This window comes from Astatotilapia calliptera, chromosome 10 (genome assembly GCF_964374335.1).
Source record: "Astatotilapia calliptera chromosome 10, fAstCal68.1, whole genome shotgun sequence".
Lineage (NCBI taxonomy): Eukaryota > Metazoa > Chordata > Actinopteri > Cichliformes > Cichlidae > Astatotilapia > Astatotilapia calliptera.
In genome coordinates this window covers 20,370,036-20,391,240 of record NC_137431.1, presented here as the reverse complement: position 1 = coordinate 20,391,240, position 21,205 = coordinate 20,370,036, and the positions used below count along the sequence as shown (strand labels likewise).

Here is a 21,205-nt window from a genome sequence, read left to right as displayed (position 1 = left end):
GGGGGAATACCAGTAATGAACTCTCATCTGTAAAACACCTACTGTTACAGGATTGTGATTTATTTAATGCACCTTCAAAAAAAATCTAACTTGTCATGTTTGTAAAAGCACTTGAGCTGTTGTTGACAGTGGCCTCACAAGCAGATGCCAGTGCACTTACTGCATGTAAAAATCTGTTTGTGTAATTATGTCTGCACCAGATGGAGAAGCACGCGAGTCACATCTTCCTCCACCGCAGCCAGAGTGTAAGCACACCAGCGCAAGACGTGACAGAGGCATGGGTCAAAACGCATGAAATGTAACACAGTCACATGACCTAGAAGTGGAAAATGTAATATTCTGGGTCAAAGGTGGTTCACGTGTTTCATGTGTTTAGCTGTGGAAACTTGATCTCTTTTGTTGTTTTGCCCATGATTTATCAGTTTTGCTTGCTCATTTATGCAATCCTGTTTTTTTAAAAGTGTTTTTATTTTTGACAGTTCCAACAGTGTCGTTTGGAAAAAGAGGACTTTAAAAACCTTTCTATCGCGTCTCACTCTGAACTTTGTCACCACTGCATGCATAAATGCTACGTGTCCTCTGTGACTCAGCAGATGGTTTGTCCCTTTTCCTCCTGTAGTTCTTGTTGGAAGATCACAGATATGTGGGGGAAATGCAGAACCAGGACAGACCCGCTTGAAATCCAGCACTGAGTCTATTTTTAGCACTGCTGCGTTTAGCGTTTAAGAGCAGACCAAGCATAGCGCCCGGGGGCCAAAATTAGCTACTTGGAAATTAATAGGAAGGTTAAAGTGCATGTAACACTTAATAATTACGGGAAAAGGCAGATGTGTGTGCAGTACAAGGAACCAGTGGTGATCACGACTCTGTGGAACAGGAAAAGGATGGAAACTCCCTAGAAAATACCACACAGCATGCAGTGGAAGTGCTTTGAAATCCCCATGCAGGAGTGTGAAGGACGAAAGTTTTACAGATGGCATTCAGTCCCTTAAACATGATTAAAACACTTTTTTTTTACTTTCCAGCTTTTTATAAACTTAAATAATCACAATGACAAAGTTTTTTTCTTTTGATTTTGAAAATAGAAACTATTTTTTAAAGATTATGTCACTGCCCAGAGGCTCGTAGCTCTTTCAGTGTTTTATTTTTTTTAACCTGTTCGTTGCACAGTACAGACCTCGTGGCGCAACGGTAGCGCGTCTGACTCCAGATCAGAAGGTTGCGTGTTCAAATCACGTCGGGGTCAACTGCTTTAACCCTGGGCAACAATCACATTATTCATGATGTGTGTAACGTACCGATTTCAAATACAGAATACCTGTCTGTCACTGGTTTCCTATTCGCGCTTCATGCAAGTCACTGTATTCCCCAGAAGACAAAAATAAGACTTGTTTTCAATTTCAACTTTCTCATGATTTCCCGTGATTCCCATCAACTTTCTCGTGGTTCCCAAATCAACAGCAAACTTAATGCGTCAGATAAAAACAGCTAAACAAATAAAGTCTATGAGGTTCATCCTTCTGTTTCTAAAATGTCTTCATTGTCAAAGTGATTGATTCACTGGCAGCTGGCAGCACGGTCAGGATCACAGAGCAAAGACGAACAGTGCAGCTCGAATTCGGCTTACTTCGTTTGACGTGTCGACGAGACCCGAAGACATTCTTCTCTGGGAAGGTGTGTCCTGTTGCCATGGAGAGGCGTCACTTGGCAACTTGGCGGTGTAGCGTGATTGTGAGGCACAAAAGGTAGCTCTGCAGCTCGCAGTACTTAGCCCATCTCCCCCCGTTTGTAGAAAACGTATTTGTTTTAAATAAATAAGATTGAAGGGCAGCTGCTGACAGGCTACTTGTTTCCATCGAGGTTTCTTGCCTGCAGTGAGTAAGAAGAATAATCTAAGAAGAATTTTATCCTGTTCATCAGTTGGTTTGGCGTGAGCAGACCTACTCATCGGCACTGAGACACCAGTATGCAGACAAAGAAGAAAAGAAACAAAAGCATTGTTTCCAACTGTGAAAATGCAGGTATTTTATTCTCTTTTTTTTATCAGTGGAACTCAAGTTCTGATTCATATATAATATTATGTGTTTTCCCTTAACTAGTAAAATCACTACACTGAAAGTTTATGAAAAGAATATGTGATGGATCTACCTGCCTATCTCTGAATCAAAGACAACCTCAAAATCTAGAAAAATGAAGTCCTCGTGCTGAAAAGCACTGAAAATTAGATTTGTGCCTCGAGGGCACGTTAGAGGAGAGGAAATTAAATTACAGTGCCACATTTTTTGTTATTGAAAGGATATTAGAAGCAGACCATGAAATGTATGTTTCTGATGGAGTCCATGCTACCAGCTAGTACAGAAACCATTCTGAAATGATAAACTGTGACCTAATAAAAAGCTCTTGAAACTCTCACAGCACAGCATTGATTTATTATTGGTCATGCTACAGAGAGAAAAAAAAAGAAAAGGCATGGAAAAACATCTGACCCTCATGTTTCATCCCTCAAATCACTTGAATAGGTCGTTAGAGAATCGACCCCGTGCCTCCTCATTAACCTATCATAGCTCTCTACTGTAACCCAAGCCAAAAGTCCTTAATCTCCATAGGAAGTCATTAGTAATAGGAAGCCTCAGTTTTGTTTGCTAGTTTCCCTACATGTTTATAATGCTTCCCTACAGAGAAACTTCTGGCTGTATCTTTGCCTCCTGACATCTTGCCGCTGGCCCTTGTGCCTCCTCAGAGTCCGGGTCAGTCCCAAGACCAGGTTCCCAAGATCAGAGCCTCCACTAAGAAGAAACGAGAACGAAAGAGGAAAAATCACCGCAAGGACTCTCCAGCCACGCTGACAGAGAACCATAAAAGCGATGGAAACGGAGATACTGCTCAGGGATACGTGACAGTGCTCAATGTCCCGCAGCACTCTCTCCCAGCTCAGACTCTCAGCCTGAGGTGGGAGGGAGTGCTGCAGGATCCCCAGGCTGAGGCAAAGAGACTGGAGCAGTACAGGGCCAACAGGCGGCAGCGGTACATTGCACACAGAGAGGCTCTGTTAAAAGAAACCCAGGACGCCTTAAGACAGACTTTTCCTAAAGAGAAAAAGGTTCCAGCTAAATGTGACCAGCAGGAGGCTGCGTCATTACTGCAGCTGAGCAGACACTGAATTAAAGAAGCAAAAGAGAGCCTTATGCTGTTAGTGGCCTCGGGATTTATTTGTTCACAGTTTAAAATAGATTTATGCAGTGTGAGACACAAAGTAAAGATCCTAGGGTGCTGTTAAGACACTGGACCAAAGAGAAACTGAGCAGCTGAACACCCTTTAAAACGCCCCAACAGAAATGCTTAGGTTCAAAGTACATAACCACAATGCCACAGCTTTCACGACAAGAACGCCTCCTGCTGAGCACACCTTAAGAAGTTGAGTTGATCTTTCAGGGCAAAAACCCGGTCGGGATCACATAACATGAACCCAACTCACATCTGTCAGTGAAGTGAAGGGGGGCTGATCCATTACAGCATGAGAACCACAAAGAAAGATGTCCAGCAGAGAGGGGGTGGCAATGTGACTGTAACAAAGCGCTGCTCTGCTGTCAGTCTAAGCACAATACAGTAAACACAGTAAAAAGCTTGTCGGTGACACGATGGAGCAACAATTTAATGTGCAAAGTCCTGAACTCATTATTTCTCTTTGTTGCTCCTCTAAACTGTTAACTGTGTAACACTAAATCCCTTACTGATAAATGGCAGTGGGTGTCTGTTTATCACATTTGAACTTTATAGCCACAATTATGCAGACAAGAAAATCACCACGCTACATGCAGCAGATAAAGATCATACAAATATACATACATATATGAGCTATGCGAATGCCAAACTACTGAAAAAAAATCAGAAAAGATGAGAAGGGAAAAAAATGTTAGTGGCTTCCACCTGTAAAATCATTCCTGTTTTGGGGCTTGTCTCATTGTTGTCCCACCTGCTGTTAATTTCGTCAAAGCAGCTAAAACATATTAACAACCCCTTCAATTACTTAATTGAACAGATCAATATTCTAGAAGTTTGACTTGATGCTGTAGTCTAAATATAAAGTGTTCATTAAATTTTTTCTTAACAGTATATGTGATTTTTGGAAAATGTTTGTATATGCATAGATGCTGGCACTCGCAGTTCCCTAAGCAATGTTTATGCAAAGTTTCATCAAGATGGCTCCACTCCCCCAGGAGGAAATAGGGAACATGCAAACATACATCCATACATATGCATAAACTAATTATAGTATGATGTCTCCCCGTCCACACAGGAAGCAGTTTGTCTGTAAAGCATCACTTTGACACAGATGTTTGGCTACTAGTAGACGTTCCAGGTTGTGGTTGCCTAGGTAACCCTATAATGTATTTACCACCCTATCATATGTCAATCCTCTAATGAAAGGATGTCAAACTGATTTTGCATGTTGCATCACATACAAACCAATTTGGCCATAAGTGGGCCAGACACTCCCCTTTGTGTCAATGTGAAGACGTTTAGCATACAAAAAACATACATTTCTATAGTTCTATAGTTGTCTAGTGGGCCAAAGTTTCTTAAAACCTGCAATTGCTACCAAGTTTCATTGGCTTTCAAAGGTTTCTGGTCACCACATAACTCGAAATCACTTCATGTGTGGATGCAGCTTAAGGCTCTTTGTGCTATAGATCTTTTACTGTCTCTAAGATGTTTGATGAGCAAATGCAGTAACATACAACATCTTAAATGTCCTTCAAATCGCATAAAGAATTAAGTGTAATTATAGGTGTACATTTATGAAGTGGGACAGATTACTTCCTGTTTCTGTCCACTCTGTGTAGGAACACTACCACTGGTGGACAATAGATGTCAGAACAGTCCCTCTCTGAGTGAATCATATGTTCTCATGAGTCACTAAATACAACAGAGACCAAACTGATATGCCTGAGTTTTTTTTAAATTCAAAGTTGAAAACAAGACAAAAATGTTTAAATGACAAGTACTTCACTTTTATTCTTACTCTTGGCATCAAGAATCACTTTGAAATGATAACAACGCTGTTACTAACAAGAGGGCTGATGATGCTCATCAATGTGTCTTCTTCTTGTCACCTCAAGAAAACAAATCTAATAATGTTCTTATACCGAGGATATCATAGATTACTCGTTGTTACAGAGTGACTGGGTTCCTGTGAATTTACAGCATTATACTGTAAATGCATTGTACATACAGAAATGAGGTAACTTGAATATCACAGGAGTCAGTCATCTCCTGTGCAATGAAATACACCTGCTCTATCCATAATTCTCTGTAAAATTAGCCATTTTCCCCCTGCATCACCAGAGCTTGATTTTCATTGTATTTAGGTTTGCACAATTAGCCAATTTTTATTTCTCTTACATAAGATAAGAGCTTCAATTTTATTAAAATGGCAAGCAACAAGTTTCAATTCAAATGCTAATAAAAAAAACTGTTTAGCCTGCCCTTTGCAAAGAAAAAAAAAACTAAATCTTTGACAGGCAACATTAGTACAGAGAGAAAAAAAAGCCATTACCACCTACTACCACCTAAAATATCACTACTGGTACTACTAACTGGATCTGGCCCTGAAAGGTCCTGGGTGAACTGAGGCATCCTGCTGAGAGCGAACAGTAAAAGCTGAGGTGTGAATTAAAGATAGCAGCAGAGCGATTGAGGCGGGAGGAGAGAGAGAAACGCAGCATTTCTGTTGTGCAGTGCTTTTGTTCGTTGTTTGCTGCAGGCCTATTGTTTGCTGTTGGTGTATTTTGTTACCATTGCCTGTTTCAGCATCTCTGTTTCAAAGAGCTGAACACTGCTGCCTCTGTTTTCCTAATCCCCCCCCCCAACTCACTGACCGGACCACGAACGCGGATGTAGTGGGCATTAAGGTCACTTATGTTTTTCCAGCTGCCCCATCCAAGTAAAAGTGAGCTTTAAATACTAACAGCAGAGAACATACTGAGGCATCTTAAACAGCGATGTCTCTGGACTGTTACTGAAACACTCCTGGAGACATAAATCCATGAAATAAAATAAAAAATCTGTTAAATTAATGACAAAAAAATTAGATTTAAAAAAGAAGACCTATAAGTTGCATCTTTTTGAGGTATCTGTTGTTGACATTTGGACTCCCCCTCACATGAGCACTGAATGCATGGTATGCACTTCCACACAGCCCGTATTAGATGCTGAGCTGTTACTGCAGCTTTCACTGTGTTTGGTGCTCCTTCCCTCCGCAAGTGAAGTTTGTCTCTTCCGACTGAAAAGTTTCAATCCACATTTCCAAACTCCCCCTGGTCCTTTTTGTGAGCCGTGCTGAAGAAGAGACATACGGAGGAACGAACATTGGACAGACGAGTGTAAGGAGCTGAATATCAGGACAGCTGCAGCCAGCTCAGGTCGTCTGATCTGTCAGAGAGAGAAAAAATATTTCAAAAAATGCTTTTATGTAGATTTCCACTTATCTTGTGTAATTCTGCCTCCATTCACCAGCACGGTGAATTTTAAATCAATCACCATGCGATGTGCTGACTTTCAGCTTTAATTCAAGATGTTTAACAAAAGTATTGCAATAGATACATCCATTTTTAAAACCTTTTTTATACAAAGCTCCCTTTTTTTCAGAAAGTTAATTGGACAGATGACTGTCAGGTGCTTATATGACCTTGAAGGTCTGTTCTCTTGCTATTCATTCAGAAATTAAGCAGAAACAACGTCTTCCTGGAAGTCCCAATATGAGGTCCAGAGAGATACCAAAGCAAGTGAGCGAGTGAGTCATCATTAGATTGAAAAACCAAAAAAAATTAGGAGTGGCTGAATGACCATTCTAGCTCATTCTTAAAACTGTAAGTGCAGGATGATGGAGGCTATGTAAAGCAACTTCACAACATTCAGCATTTAAAAGTCAAGAATACTCTTCAGGAGGTATCATTGTTATGGTCAACAATCAAGAGATGCCTTCAAGAATGGAAACACAGCGCGTTTGCAACAAGCAGGTCAGATCAGACTTTACCAGAAAACATGCAAAGAGAAGATGCAGCTCTAATATAATGTTTGGACAGATGAAACCAAGATTAACTTGAAACATGGTGACAGCGTTAGGGCATGGGCATGTATGGCTGCCAGATCATCTGTTTATTGATGATGTGACTGCTGCTAGAAGTAGCAGGGTCTCAGGAAACATTTTTTCTGAGTGTTAAACAGGATATGCTGTATTTTGAAATTAAGATGCTCCTAGCTAACAAGTGTGTTCCATATTTCTTAGTCAGAAATGCACCTCATTCATCATGTTTGGTTTCAAAACAAGATGATATCATGGGCAAAAAAGACACTGACCTATGCAGGGACGTCTCTAATGATGCCATGAAAAACTGTTTTCAAATTTTAGTGATCTGAGATTTTTACAAAGCCTATGAAAAGTTTGATTGAGCCCATGTGAGAAGCATTCATGTTCTACCCAGATCCCAGGCATCACCAGAGACAAAAGTATTTGTTTAGTTAGAACTTGTCTGAATCTCTTTTGAATGCTACGTGTAATAAAGGCCAGCTTGAAACAAGGCAATGGCTTGATTATCCGAACAATGTCTGGACATCATGTCTCAAAACAGCTTTGAAGTCATGTTCCTGACCACCTGTGGTGTCTAACTTAAACAATGAAACTCTGTTAGATCTTTTTTTGGACTCCACCAACCTCTAGGTAAGAAACATGGCTCATTTTTCACAAAAATAAATCTCTCTACATTGTCTCTCTGGAGTCATATTGTTCAGATTCAGTTTGACTAAAATAATCAGAAGATGGGAATATAGAAACAAAGTGTAAAACAAACTTAACGATTTTACATACTGGGCCTCGTCTTTTGTGATGACTTTTCCTGTTGCGAGTCTCTCAGCTACTGCCGACACTGCTGGATCAAAGTTCAGGCCAGCTGCTGCTATGACCTCCTCATCCCTACAGGGAAAAAAACATTCCAAACATACACATCTGGGTATTTATTTAATGGTTACATTTTTTCTATCACAGTTGAATACAGTTTTAACAACAACTTACTTAATGTACAATGCGAGGAACTTCCTGTCCTCAAACTGTCCTTTTATCACGAGCTCAGTGTATCCCTCCCCATAGCCTGCACACAGCCAAAGCAAACATTCAACAATGGCATGCAGAAACATATGAAATCTATCACAGAGGGTTTATCTACAGTGTTTTCAGGCAGTAAAATAAACAGTTTGGATGGCAAAGACTGAAAAGAAAGATGTAATAACTTCACATGAATAATGATAATAAGACACCTGATTTTTTGTGTGCCAGTAAATATTTACGTGTGTGTGTATACCCACCTGTGTATCGGATGGTCTTACCCACAAGGACAGTCCAGTAGAAAGGGACTGAGTTCAGTTCAGTTGTTTTGTTTAGCATGTTCAGAGCTACTATTCTCCCTTAACACACACACAAAAAAGTTTAACATGTAAATGACATATATGGGATTTTACCCTGTAACACCCAGTGTATCATATTTTATACATGAGTTTTTGAGACCATGAATCAATAGCACCATAAATTTTTAAGCAATAGCAAAAATTATACAAATTAAAATGTATATATGCAAATTGATATTTAATTTGTTATTGTTTGTATTCATCAGAATGCTTAGTAAACACTCCAGCCTGAAGGAGAGAGCAAAGGTAAGGTTGACAGTGTTGATGTCAGTTTTGGAGCTTTAAGTAATATAAATTGACCCAGAATTCTCGTGAATTTAGTCCCGCTTCCCATAGATGACATTTTAACAGCTTTTGTGCTTCCCATGGTAAATGTCAAACATTGATTTTGTGCATCAAAGTCTCTTTGTGAAACTTTCCAGTTAAGTCTATATGTTTCCTGCTTCACCCTGTGCTTGTGCCATCTGCCAGTGTCCAATGTTAACCATCCTGTTTTTAGCAATGGCCAGTGGGAACATGGCCAGATCACCACCACAGAAGACATCGGGGACATTGGTGTGCATGTACTGCAGGAGGGATACACACAGAGAACTGATGATCAATGTTCCAAAGCACAAGTTTGGGGAAAAAGTACAAGTCAGGCTTATGTGCTGTAGATAATCGGGTGAACCGCTGACCTTGTCGACCTTTACAAAGTTTTTTGAGGTCATCTGTATTTTACTGTCCTTTAGGTACTCTGAGTTCGGCATGGTGCCTAATGGAGGAAAAATAGGAGCAGTTAATCAGGTCATTTCACTCAGTTATTTGTATACAATTTCAACAAGTCATTTAACATTAACATCAGACATATTTACAATATGCTGGCAACAGTAATTTAAGTGAATATATACATATATTCCTTCGGGATTAATAAAGTATTCTGATTCTGATTCTGATTCTGATTATAAAAGCTTTCAAGAATTCTGTGTTGCTTAATAAAAGACTCATAAAAGACTCTGATATGTTTCCACTTACCAATACCTACAATCAAAACTTCAGCTGGGATAACTTTTCCACTTTTCAGCACAACCTCCTTCACCTTGAGGAATAAAACAGAATGTGACAGGAAGAACTCAGTGTTAGTATTTTTTTTTTCATTACTGAAGATAAAACTGCTGATATTCTTATCTAAAACTAGGCGTCACAATCCTGGGCCATTTGACCCAGCCTTTTGAGTCTTAATATATTTTGATGTTTATGGTTTATGTTTAAGTTCATTAGCTTATCTAAGTTCATTTCTTTTTTGCCTATGATGCCCTGTTATAGTTCATTGTTTATTAGATTTCCCTTGTGTCTTCATGCCTCTGTTTAAGTTTCCGTCGCTCTTCATGCGTTTCATGTCTGCATCTCATTATGTTTCTCGTTTTATTTTGAAGAGGTTTGGTGTCCCGTGTTCGTTGTGTTTAGTTTCACTTCCCCTGTGGCATCAATATGTTTATTCTAATCAGCTGTCACCCATGTGTTTCCACTTCCCCTGATCACCTCCAGTGTGCATTTTGTGTGTTTTCATTGATTCCTTGTCAGGTCATCTGTTGAGTTCTCGTCATGCCTCCATGTTTCCAGGTTTTTGTCATGTTCAAGGTTTTGTTCTTTGTCTGTTGTGTTTAGCATTTAGTTTTTCCCAGTTTAGTTCTAGTTTCGCCTCAGTGTGCATCTGCCTTTTGTTTTGTACCTTTTCCCAACCTCAAATAAACGGCTCGCCTTTTGTTATATTATAGTTTTGTTCCAAGTGTCTGCATTTGGGTCCTCTTTCTCCATCCACATGTTCTGCCAGTGCAAATCGTGACACTGGAATGAAGTTTATCTCCTCACTTTACCTTGCCATTCACACCTCGGATCTCTGTCACGCTATCATTCATGTAGAATTTCACATTTCTCTCAATCAGCATCTACAGAAACAAGAGTGAACAACAAACAGGTAAGCTGGAGATGAACTACTGTCAGGGAATAACACGTACATCTCAATCTCTTCATCTTTCTTACCGTCATGGTGAGTTTGCCGATTTCAGGACCTAATGTATTTTGGTACGGCATTTCACTGCTGCCTATCACTGTGATACTGGAGGCTTTGTCTGTCAAGTAAGATGCCACCTCCATGCCTGAAAGCAACATGTAATTGTAGGTGCTGGAGCGAATATCAGTGTGAATAATATATTTTACTTAATATTTGACATATGATGCGAACAAAAAGACAAAGAAAAAAAGAGAAAAATAAAGCTAAAAGATGTTGATGCTGTAAACTAAATTTTTTATTTTCCTCTCTTTTGTAGGCTTTTGGGTCTATATAAAAATAGGGAAGAAAGGAAAAAAGGAAGTTTTCACAGTTAAAGCATATAATTCCACTAGCTTTGTTTTCTACACAAATCCAGGCAATACAAATGTGCACATAGTAACTATAGTAGAGCTGGGCGATATAAGATTTTTTCATATCACGATATGTTTTTTCATTTCAGGCGATAACGATATATATCACGATATAAGCCAAATAACTATATTTGTAAGATTTAAATGTGCCGTTGCTCACAAGTAAAATGTGAAATAATCAGCAGCTTGTTTTGATTTAAATATTTATTTCCCATAGTAAGTTCAACAGGGTAGATGTACTTAAGGAACATGAGACTTTTTCAGATAAATAAAGGCAAATATTGCAAACTACACAAAAGGCAGCCGCTAAAGCGTTTAAGTTCCAAAATAGAACAAACGAAACAGACGACTAAATTGTCAATTCCACTTAGAAACAAAATATTAATTCTAAAAATAAATCTTAGTTTGTTTTACAGAAGAACAGACAAAACTGACTAACTTTTGTCAATATCAAATAAACTGAGAACTAAAAGGAAATTCTCAATCTCTCCTTGTTGTATAGCTGAGCTTTTCAAACAGTTTTAACAGTTACTTTAGTCTGACAAAAGCCGAATGACGAATTAGAGCTTCCAGTCAGAGATTGAGCATGCACCGGTTTATTGTATTTCCAGACTTGCTTTCGGCACAATTTACAGTGCGCGCTACTCTGTTTTTTGTCAGACTTGAAATAGCCGAAATACCGTCACACTACGGAACTTCTATGGCTCTTCCGTACAACAATCTCTCCGGTGTTCTGACAAAACGTCCTACTTTGGCAAAACGTCCTACCGTAAGTAGTTTATGCACATTTCTGCTGTCATAGTAATTCCAGCACAAATGTAAGTAGGTATGACAGTTTGCCACTTAACTTTGCCTATCAGAGTATGCTTGTAGCTCACATTCATAAAGCCAGGATGGTTTGCCACTTCATTTTACCCATTAAAGTATGCTTGTAGGTCACATTCAGAAAGGTAGCATGGTTTGACACGTATTTATACCCGTCAGAGTATGTTTCTAGCTCTTATTAACAAAGGTAAGATGATTTGCCACTGAATTCTAGCTGTAAAATTATGCTTCTAGCTTATATTCACAAAGGTAGGACGCCACTGAATTTCGTGTTGTGCGCATGCGTAGAAACAACAGGTAGGATGGTTTGTCAGGTAGGATGGATTCCCAGAACACCTGCATCGGAACCATCATCTGTTTTCTCTTCGGTAACCTTCGGTCACGCTCTCGGTTGATTTTTCTCTAGTCAGCACACTCATTTCCTCCATTACCCGGGCGGCACGGCAGCTGGCTGCTTTCCAAAACAAATACACATGTGCGGCTTGGCACTTGTGCTGTACGTAACAAGTCACGTGACGTGACGCTGCGGCTGTGATTGGTTCGGCTCTGCGCTAGTTAATTTGGATTGGCTGTTCCTCTTTTTTTTTTAAGAGGACAAGAGAGATGAGGCCTATCACAATAGTTTAACTTTTCTATCGAGAAAAAGTTATTTCGCAATACATATAGTTATCGTTCTATCGCCCAGCTCTAAACCATAGTAATCAGTACCAACAAATGAGGTTCCCACGAGGACAACATCGGAGCCCGTACAGGCTGCGTGGATTTGCCGGGCGTCCTCTGGCGTCTCCAACATCTTGATATTCCCCAAGTTCATGCCAGGAACATCCAGACCCTTTGCTCTAAAGGACAGGGATCAGAAGCAACTCACTCTGTTGTAAAGTGGATGCTCCATGATCCTTTCACAGATTTTTTGAAACGACTAATTATATCTCAAAGCGGTAAATTTTCTCGTTTTAAACTTTTGATGTGTTTTCCATCTTCTACTGTGGGTTTATGAGATTTGCCGACCTCTGCATGCTGTTTTAGGTACCTTTTATGCAGCAACCCAGCTTTTTCAGAAAAGGTGGTGTTACTCTGAGACTCAGCTTAATAAAGTCTCCTTAGTTTTATCGTAAAAGTGAATTATAATATTTTTCTTATTTAAACTTTTCCATCAAATGTGCAGACTTAAAAATATATAATAAAACTGAGAGGACACTAACAATAATATTTTAGTTGGGGAATAATTGATGCCTGCCTGAGGCCAGAGAAGGTGTTTGTGTTGGAGCCAAGTATGTGTTTGTACACATATTTGTGAGGTTGTCTGTACCTGCAGCCAGTTGAAATGAGGAGTTGGTCGTAGCTCTGGACTGAACCATCATCAAATGTGACCGTCTTCTTGTCTGTGTCCACGGAAAGCGCCTGCAAACACATCAGCAACCAGTTTCAAAGCATGACTCAATCACATAGATAGCAAGTCATTCCCACATGTGTTGCTGTCCGGATGAAGATTTACCTCAAGGTCACAATGTCTATGAGATAAAACACAGATGCAAGCACATGCAGGATGTTGTCATACAGGAAGTACTCACTTCTTTCCTGAGCCACACCTCTATGTCATACTGATGGAAAAACTCCATCCTCCTCATCAGGATGCTGTCGCTCTCCACGTTCATCACCTGTGAAATCAGCGAAACTCCAGTGAAGTGAAGAAAATTCATAGAGACTTTCATGTGTTTGTGTCGAGTTATTCGCTGTGCTGAACCTTGCTCAGACGTGTTTTGTCGTAAGGTAGGAGGTCTTCTCTGGTCACCATGATGATCCTGCCACCAAAGTTTTCCTGCCGCAGCGTCTCAGCACAACTGAGTGAAGCGGCTCCTACACTTACACAAAACAACACACACACACACGCAAAGGAAGCAAATCAGAGGCAACGCAGTCTAATACCTGCACGTATCCATGTACAGCATACATGTACTTTTTTTGCAGGATCAGAGAAGCGGCTCATTTTCCTGACACATTTACTCAAATCCCAAGGCAAAATTGTTACATTTACTTATTTGTTGAGAGGACATGGTGGAAGATGCCAGTTAAGTGCCCTATTGAAGCCACACAACCACACACACATATTGGTCCACACTCACCTCCTCCCAGCAGCAGAACAGTGTGAGTAACTCCTGGGACTGCAGTGCCCATACGCTTTATCCTTTTCTCCTGCCTGAGAGTCTGAATCATGGATCAAACACATGGTCAGGTCATCAGTAGGTACCAACTGATATTTACAAACAGAAAATTATTTCAGTTGCTTTCTTAGGTTCAAATCAAATCAGCCAGTCACATGAGACAGCCCTTCAGTGCATTTGTTCACTGCAACTTTCAGCTACAAACCAGTTTACAAAAATGTGAATCAAAATAAAGCATAAGAGTTTGTGTCAGTGATGAACTAAAAAGATAAAACTTGATATTTTAATGATTTTTAAGGGGAAAATGTGCTCAGTATGAATTTATTGACACGTCACACTTAAGAAAAGCAGGGAAATTCCACTCTGTAGCATCCTATTTTTTTAAAAACAACAAAATGATAAGTGTTTGGGGCCCAACTGTTTTAGTTTTTAAAGCAATATGCTCCCCATTTTTGATTAATCTGTGTTTTCAACTGCAAAGGTCCTCTTTTGTTAAGTTTTGTAATGTGCTAACTGTTTCAGTGGGTCACAGATTTGGGTTGCAGAAGTACCAGGAGTCTGCTATGTTGAAGTCAGGTCATCAACTGGTGTTTATCGCCTCCACCATAAAAATCCAGGTTCTCCCTCCAACAGTTACTCCCTGGCAATAATTTCAGCCTCTCTTTCCTGTAGCTGGGTTTTAACTAGTGTTCATGAATGCAGCGGGGAGCTGTGTTCAGTGACAAAGGTTTTCAGAATTAGTTGTGTTATGGCCTTCTTTCCTCGCTGAAGAGATCGATACCAGGAGATTAAAATGGCCTCATATTACTAAAACAGAAAAGGTAACCTACTTACCTTTTTATTTATGGACACATACACTTTGCTGTTTTGAATATGGACCTTCAAAAGAGAAAATAAAAACATTTAAACAACAGCAAATGTGCTCATAAGCTTTGTATCAATCTGTCTCTCCGGTTCATACTTTGTGGCAAGGTAGACAGTCGATGCCGGGGTATTCCTCGAGATCGCCTGTGTGGACATTGAAACAGGAGCCGTGCCACGGGCAGCGCACTCTGTTCCCCGAAATAAAACCTGAACACACAAAGATGCGCACAAGAAAAATACAAGATGAAGACAAATTATTAAAACATAAGAAACACATATGAAGCTCAGACCAGTCTGATACCTTACAGTGTGCACAGACAAGATAAATTTCCTTAAATGACACTTTTCTGCCCACACAAGCACCCAGACTTGACTCAAGACTGAAATACATCTATGTCACAGAAATTCCTCTTCAGACTTCCTGTCTTCATACCTTTGCTAAGTGGAGCGCCGTAGTGTGTACACTGGTTCCCAATGGCGCTGTATTTACCCCCACTGCGCGTCAGCAGCACACCGTGATGTCCGACTTCAACTTCCATCATCCTGAGATAACAGACACACACACACACACACACACACACACACACACAGAGAGAGAGGTTTTTAATTTTTTAGAATAAGATAAATTTCATTGTTTGTACATCTAAGCTTGTTTAACACTTCAACTTGGTCTTTTCCTCCAGCCGTGGAAGCGTCGTGTCTGCAGGGATGGCTTTATCTGGACTGAAAAAAATATTTTTTTAAGTAAAATGCACCTGAAATGTATAAAATCAAAGGTTTATGTATTAAAATAATTCATCATTAATGGGTATAAACTGAATGCACACCTATCAAGTAAGTTAGTTGACCAGATTAGATTAAATGTAATGTTTTAGATTGAATTTATACAACAAAATTATGCACAAAAATTTACATGTAATCAAATTACATAAAGTTACCATTTTGGGCATAAATATTTTTTGAATACTTTGGGCTTTTTTATTTTTAAAAAAAAGTGCCCGATGAAAACTGTAGTCTGTGGGCCATCAACCTTTTGCTGATTCTGAAGTGTGGTGTGCCAGAAAAAGTCTGAAAACCAGAGCTTCAGTTCAGCCAGAGACAAGGTGGTCGTGTTATCCTCCTTATAAACTGTACTCACTTTGTTGATGCCTTACCCCTCCCCTGTTCCCGCAGAGGCTGTATTTTTTGATAAAACTGCAACCTTGGGGAGTTTTTGACGGGGTACGATCAATGACAAGGCCTCCTGGTAGTATTTTCACTAAAACTGTCGTAGTATTGTTGGGTTTTAGACAGGTTCAATAGCCCCAGTGTCTCTGGCTCGTGTTTATGAGGCTGGTATTCACTGTCTGATCTACAGTTTTGACCAGATGGCACAGACATATATTCACTCCGGAGCTTTCATCTACTGGGACCCCCACTGTCATTTAGACCCCACAGAGTGTCTAAATAATCTAAATAAAGGGGGTTTTGTGGTCAAATGCGTTTTACACTGTGAGGTACATACAGCTCAGCCCCAAGGAAAATTCCCCTTACTGTCAAAGAAAAGAAGGTTATGAGATGTCTTAATTTAAGAAAAAGAGAGGCCAAGAAATGTTGCTTTAGCAAAGAAAGAAATCTCTGAGCAAGACTCTTTGAGCTTAAATTGTAAGAAATAAATGTGGAAAATAACAAAAAAAAAGTCTAATTTCTCAGACTGACCAGTAATAATAGAAAAAAGGGTTTATTCACAGAAATTAACCATTTTTGTGAGGACAAAAAACAACAACAAAAACGAAATAGATTGGACTCTTTGCCGGGCCGTTTCTGGTCCCTGTCCCTTTTGTTTGACATCCCTGCTATAAATCATTCAAGTGTTTTAGATGTCACACTGAGACCAGTTTAAAATTTATAGCAATAACTGTTTATGTGGTTAAAACACAAAGGCATATGTTTGCAGGTTCCCCATCCCCTCCTTACTGTCCATCCTGCAGGTCTGACTCCAGACAAACCACCTCTGTCAGCTCCTCTGATGGGTTCTCTGAATCAGAGTCCGTGAGCTCTCCGCGGGCTGCCCAAACACATTATAAATAAATAAATGAGTCATCAAATGAATGATCATCAGTTTACTTTCAGACACCACTCTGCTGAGGCTACTCACACGGCTTGGTCGACATCTCTGTGATTCAGCTGTAAGAGCTCGCAGACACCAAGGCGAACCCCAGGGACATTAAAGGTTATTCAGACGCTCAGGTGGAAACAATTTGAGTCCTGCGTCACTTTGCTTTCCTCTCAGCAGATGAACAATGGGAGTCCATTTCCAAGGGAACCAGTCCATCCCCAACCTGCATCCCAGTTGGTCCAGTGAAAAGTAGATGATTTGGCTCTAATCACCCTGGAAAGTGTCTTCGGTGAGGCAGTGAGCGGAGAGTTTGGGCACTGTGGCGGCTCATGTTCAGCCGCCGTATTGTCGCAGAGAAAGGAGACCCTGCTCTTTTGTTTTTTTACAACGGCAGCACAGAGAAAAGCTGACGAGGCTGAACGCTGAATGGAGGGGCGACAAAGCAACACTTACTCAACCACAGGTGGTTATAATTCACTCTAAAGCAGAAACACTGAAGTCAGGCACTGTGGTCACATTCACACATGAGGCTGCACGTCTATCAGATTTTCGCCCATATGTGCCACAAGGAATTTCATTAAGAACATCCGGTGCAAACATCAAGTTTGCCATCAACTCGGCTTTCACAAAACGTTTCTTTTTTTAACATTGTTGAGATCACAGTTGTTGGAAAACTTGGCGTGTGTGTACATATGTGTGTGGGGCTAGTAGAGCTGCTGAACTGTTCAGCAGACCTAACAGTACTGCTGAAAAGATGTCATAAAGATGAAGCGAAAGTGAGTTATGAAAGCCAGGGTTGTTGTCCTTGAGAGGCAATCGTACCATTATGTGTCCACGGCCCTTTACTATCAGCTATAAGTTTATCACTTGGTGTGCGTGATGTGCGTTAGAGGGCAGAGACTAGAAACAATATATGATATATAACAGTGACCTCACAGTGACACAAGCGTCTCATGCTCTCTTTTCATGAAGCGTGTTTCCACTGAGGTATGCACTGGACATGCGTGAGGTGAACTCCGCTCAACTATTGTTATGGATTTGAAATCAACACTTCTTCTCACTGGAGGCTCTGCCGGCTCTTTCAAACTGCTCAATGCAGTCATCAGAGTCCTGCCAAAACCGCAGCCGGCACACAGGAAAGCCTGGAAATGGAGGAATGTCAGCACGTCGTTAGCTCACAGCTGCCTGACAGGAGCGGGGGCTGTTTTATGGTTCGTAGAGGCGCGCAGCAGTCAGGGTAGTGTGGACGTTTGTTTTCTACTCGTGCGATATTCACTCTTCCTGTGGGCTCTCTCGCCCTGCAGCTTTTACCGTCACCCTCAGATGATGGAGGACCTGATCTCCTTTTGCTCCCTGCACTCCCACAGTCTTTATCCACAGGTGATGCCCACACAAACACACGCACACACACACACATGCAAATGTGTATACATTGAATTTCAAAAAATAACTTGATAGCAGTTTAATACTTTAGCATTGTTTAAATACATTAGCCTGCACGCATATTTCTACCTCTCCTCCAGGGTATTTTATCCACGACTTCCTAGACATGGCCTTGAACCAGCCCTTCAAACAGTCCTGGGAGCTACTCCTCCACCACTCTTTGGTAATGACCTTTGTGGGTCTAATGCTTGGGTGTGTTTTTGCTAACACAGTGTGAAAACATGAACCAACATACACTTTTTGTAACGGGAACACATCAGTTTATTTTACACAAAAACAGGGAATAATAATCCATCTATCTCAGTTAATAAGATACTTAAGATACTTCTCTCTTGTCCTTACAAATGTAAGTGAAAATTATGACCTCATAAGAGATCATAATGAGCTGCTTTTTGTTTTGTTTTTTACATTTTTGAATATGGAGGTAGAGTGATGCAGCTATTCACAGGATAGGATTTGATAGGATTTTTTGGACAAGACCCTGCGGAGTTGAGATGCTGGTGGGGGTGAAGATGAAACCTGAGTTCAGTGAAGTGAAGATGAGAGATGAGTCTGAAAAGAGATCACAGATTTAAACAACGCAGAGTGGAGGCTGATCGCCTCAAAGAAGCCAGGCAAGAAGAAAGTAGTAATGAAGAATATAACGATGTCAGTATTGAGATTGACAGCAGGGGAAAGTGGCAGTAATGAAATGAACAGACTAGCAGCCGAAGAGCCAGGAAAGCAGGCAGATGAGTGATTACAGATCTTCCTTATTGAACTTTCACATAAGCTTAATTTCTGTCATCCATTTAAAATACGGGATCTGAGTACTGTTTCATCTCCTGAGTGTGTAATCTAAGAACACAAGCACAAAGTTGAGTCAGTCTGGTGATAGCACTCATCCCATATCCGGGTGATAACGACGAGGTCAGTGAGCGAAACCTCAGTCGTGCTGCTCTATGCTGTGATTTTACTGTCAGCGCATACAGCAGACCTGCTTTCAGGCAGCACATGTTGTGTCATGGTGCGTTTGCTCCTGACTGTGCTGCTAAGTATCTCTATGCAGGTTCTACTTTATCCAAAGACACAGCGAGTTATTTATTTTTACGTGGCGAACAGTTAATCCTGCACAAGCCTTTCTGATCAAAGTTCAAGGTTCAAGTTTTATATGTTTGCGTCCAGTTTTCTCAGAGTGGGTCACCACATTCCTGAGGTTACCCAACAGTATATTCTCCTTCATCAAGTTTGGCTTGTTTTTAATTTATCCAGATACTTAATTCATTAAATTCATGCAAAAAAAAAAAATCTCACAGAATGTTTAGTTACATAACTCTTTTACCAAACTTTATTTACAGCGATTTATTAACATTTTAAACTCTCTTCTGTTGTCATTCTGTTATTTCCTGCGGTATTATTTTCAATAGTGGGAGGGCAGCAGCACGCATCAATAACAGCCAATATAAAACTGATAATTATGAGATCAATCAGCAGAGCCATCAGCTGGTGTGTGCTGGCACAGATCAGCTGATCTCAGGGGACGTGTGGAGCTTGACAACCTGAAATTCATCCTCCAAATACTAATGATGGTGTGTAAAAATTCATTCATAAAAATTCATAATTATTAAAGGCTATAAAGCCTTTAATAATCATGGTCCAGCAGGTTTCTATATATCACTTACTGACATTCATTTCTGGGTGGTCTGAAATTAGCTAATTCACATTTTCCATGATTAAAACTTGTGATTTTTGCATGATTAACGTGTAAATAAAGTGTTGTATTGCTGTCTCTTTGCATGTGCTGTTTTAACATTTCTCTCAGGTGATCTCATGCTTCGGTTTGGCTGTGACGTCCCGCCTCTATCTGGGTTTTGCAGCAGTGTCTCTGCTGGTAGAGATCAACTCTGTTTTCCTTCATCTCAGACAGCTCCTCATCCTCTCAGGACGGAGGAACAAGCCAGGCACTGAACTCACCGCCCCTCAGCCCTCTCTCGCCTACAGCATCACCAGCTGGCTCAACGTGGGAACGTAGTTGGTTCAGGAATTCTTTTTAGCAGGAAGAAATGATCTTTTTATGCGAGGTGGGAAAAGATCATAAAGCACCTTTTTAAAAGCATTTTTGAATATGTTACATCAAATAAATGTTAATATTATGCAAACTTAGCCTGAGTAAAGCCTCGTTAATTTTTTTTAATGATGGCTTCATTTATTAAGGAGAGGAAAAAGCTAATTCCCCCAAAACCTAATAATTGGTTGTGTAACCAGAATTGTTGAGCTTAAAGTTGTGAGGCCTCCAGGAAACCATCTGCGCTCTACTTTTACTTCTTTAATCTGTTTCCTGAAAGGCCTGTTTTGTGTTTATCTGCCTGAAACTGTTGTCCAATAATCACAGATGTGCCAGTTTTATCCCAGCTGCTCCCACATCAATATCTCAGATACTGTGCAAGATACTGAATCCCAAGCTTTCACTATCTGGGCCTTGCATGGTGACTTTAGTGTAGACTGGTATCTGTCAGCTTGTTTCTTCTGTTTCATCTGCAGGTTTCTGGTGTTTCGTGCCTGCACGCTGGGCTGGATGAGCCGCTGGCTGGCCCGTCACAGTGAACACATTCCTCGTTATGTCCTGATGATGGGGGCCGCCGGCCTGAGTGAACGTGGCGATGTTTTATAAAATGTTTAAAGCGGATATCCTCAAAAACATGCGCAATGCCACTGAGAACCACTAGGGGGAAGCAGAGCTGTGTTACTCCTGCACAAGTGACTTGAATCCGTTTTCTACCTCATCACGTGGTTAACGCTGCACTTGCAATTCATTTTCTAAGCAAATATGTTTTGTTTACAGGCGTAACACAAAATAAAATAAAATAAAATGTGGATGCATAAGATAAAGTGTTTGGTGATACTATTTAGTCATGAAATCCCTCTCATTTCAGTTTATAACCATTTGCAAAGCATCTGTGAAAAAGAAACG

The 21,205-nt window shown here is 40.4% G+C and overlaps 3 protein-coding genes and 1 non-coding gene across 6 annotated transcripts; 3 read left to right on the top strand and 1 right to left on the bottom strand.

Moving 5' to 3' along the window:
* The first annotated feature begins 1,174 nt into the window (after positions 1 to 1,174).
* Positions 1,175 to 1,246, top strand: trnaw-cca (transfer RNA tryptophan (anticodon CCA)). Its single transcript has one exon. It is a non-coding gene; the product is annotated as a tRNA-Trp (tRNA).
* Positions 1,247 to 1,720: 474 nt separating this feature from the next.
* LOC145431428 (uncharacterized) lies at positions 1,721 to 3,185 on the top strand. 2 transcript variants are annotated; one of them, XM_080307181.1, is made up of 2 exons: positions 1,721 to 2,021; positions 2,741 to 3,185. In XM_080307181.1, exons 1-2 carry the CDS (start codon positions 2,016 to 2,018, stop codon positions 3,158 to 3,160), a joined length of 426 nt encoding a protein of 141 aa, XP_080163307.1. In that variant the 5' UTR covers positions 1,721 to 2,015; the 3' UTR covers positions 3,161 to 3,185. The 2 variants fall into 2 exon arrangements, with proteins under 2 accessions (XP_080163307.1, XP_080163306.1); XM_080307180.1 differs by having other exon boundaries at positions 1,739 to 2,021; positions 2,679 to 3,185.
* A 1,754-nt stretch (positions 3,186 to 4,939) lies between these two features.
* Positions 4,940 to 17,128, bottom strand: aifm5 (apoptosis inducing factor mitochondria associated 5). Of its 2 annotated transcripts, none has more exons than XM_026183296.2 (19): positions 16,852 to 17,128; positions 16,671 to 16,761; positions 15,148 to 15,257; positions 14,812 to 14,921; positions 14,685 to 14,729; positions 13,812 to 13,893; positions 13,433 to 13,545; positions 13,260 to 13,346; positions 12,998 to 13,089; positions 12,397 to 12,527; positions 10,483 to 10,598; positions 10,317 to 10,388; positions 9,475 to 9,538; positions 9,138 to 9,214; positions 8,909 to 9,026; positions 8,362 to 8,460; positions 8,072 to 8,147; positions 7,868 to 7,972; positions 4,940 to 6,432 (listed from the first exon to the last, which is right to left on the bottom strand). In XM_026183296.2, the coding sequence occupies exons 1-19, from the start codon at positions 16,865 to 16,867 to the stop codon at positions 6,399 to 6,401; spliced, it is 1,638 nt and encodes a 545-aa protein (XP_026039081.2). In that variant the 5' UTR covers positions 16,868 to 17,128; the 3' UTR covers positions 4,940 to 6,398. The 2 variants fall into 2 exon arrangements, with proteins under 2 accessions (XP_026039081.2, XP_026039083.2); XM_026183298.2 differs by having other exon boundaries at positions 12,439 to 12,527; positions 16,852 to 17,124.
* Positions 17,129 to 17,760: 632 nt separating this feature from the next.
* Positions 17,761 to 21,117, top strand: LOC113030754 (TLC domain-containing protein 2-like). Its single transcript, XM_080307179.1, has 5 exons — positions 17,761 to 18,023; positions 18,117 to 18,192; positions 18,336 to 18,418; positions 20,057 to 20,262; positions 20,776 to 21,117. Exons 1-5 carry the CDS (start codon positions 17,961 to 17,963, stop codon positions 20,903 to 20,905), a joined length of 558 nt encoding a protein of 185 aa, XP_080163305.1. The 5' UTR covers positions 17,761 to 17,960; the 3' UTR covers positions 20,906 to 21,117.
* Positions 21,118 to 21,205: the final 88 nt, after the last annotated feature.

Bases quoted from the DNA above. Each gene is read 5' to 3' on its own strand.
- LOC145431428 (XM_080307180.1), top strand. From the start codon at position 1,967: ATGCAGACAAAGAAGAAAAGAAACAAAAGCATTGTTTCCAACTGTGAA. The intron at 2,022-2,678 runs GTATTTTATTCT...GCTTCCCTACAG, and splicing joins TTCCAACTGTGAAAATGCAG to AGAAACTTCTGGCTGTATCT.
- aifm5 (XM_026183296.2), bottom strand. The intron at 14,922-15,147 runs GTATGAAGACAG...TTGTGTGTTCAG, and splicing joins CGGCGCTCCACTTAGCAAAG to GTTTTATTTCGGGGAACAGA. The intron at 8,461-8,908 runs GTGAAGCAGGAA...GTGTGTGTTAAG, and splicing joins GCAGATGGCACAAGCACAGG to GGAGAATAGTAGCTCTGAAC.
- LOC113030754 (XM_080307179.1), top strand. From the start codon at position 17,961: ATGGAGGAATGTCAGCACGTCGTTAGCTCACAGCTGCCTGACAGGAGC. The intron at 18,193-18,335 runs GTGATGCCCACA...CCTCTCCTCCAG, and splicing joins CCCACAGTCTTTATCCACAG to GGTATTTTATCCACGACTTC. The intron at 20,263-20,775 runs GTAGTTGGTTCA...TTTCATCTGCAG, and splicing joins AGCTGGCTCAACGTGGGAAC to GTTTCTGGTGTTTCGTGCCT.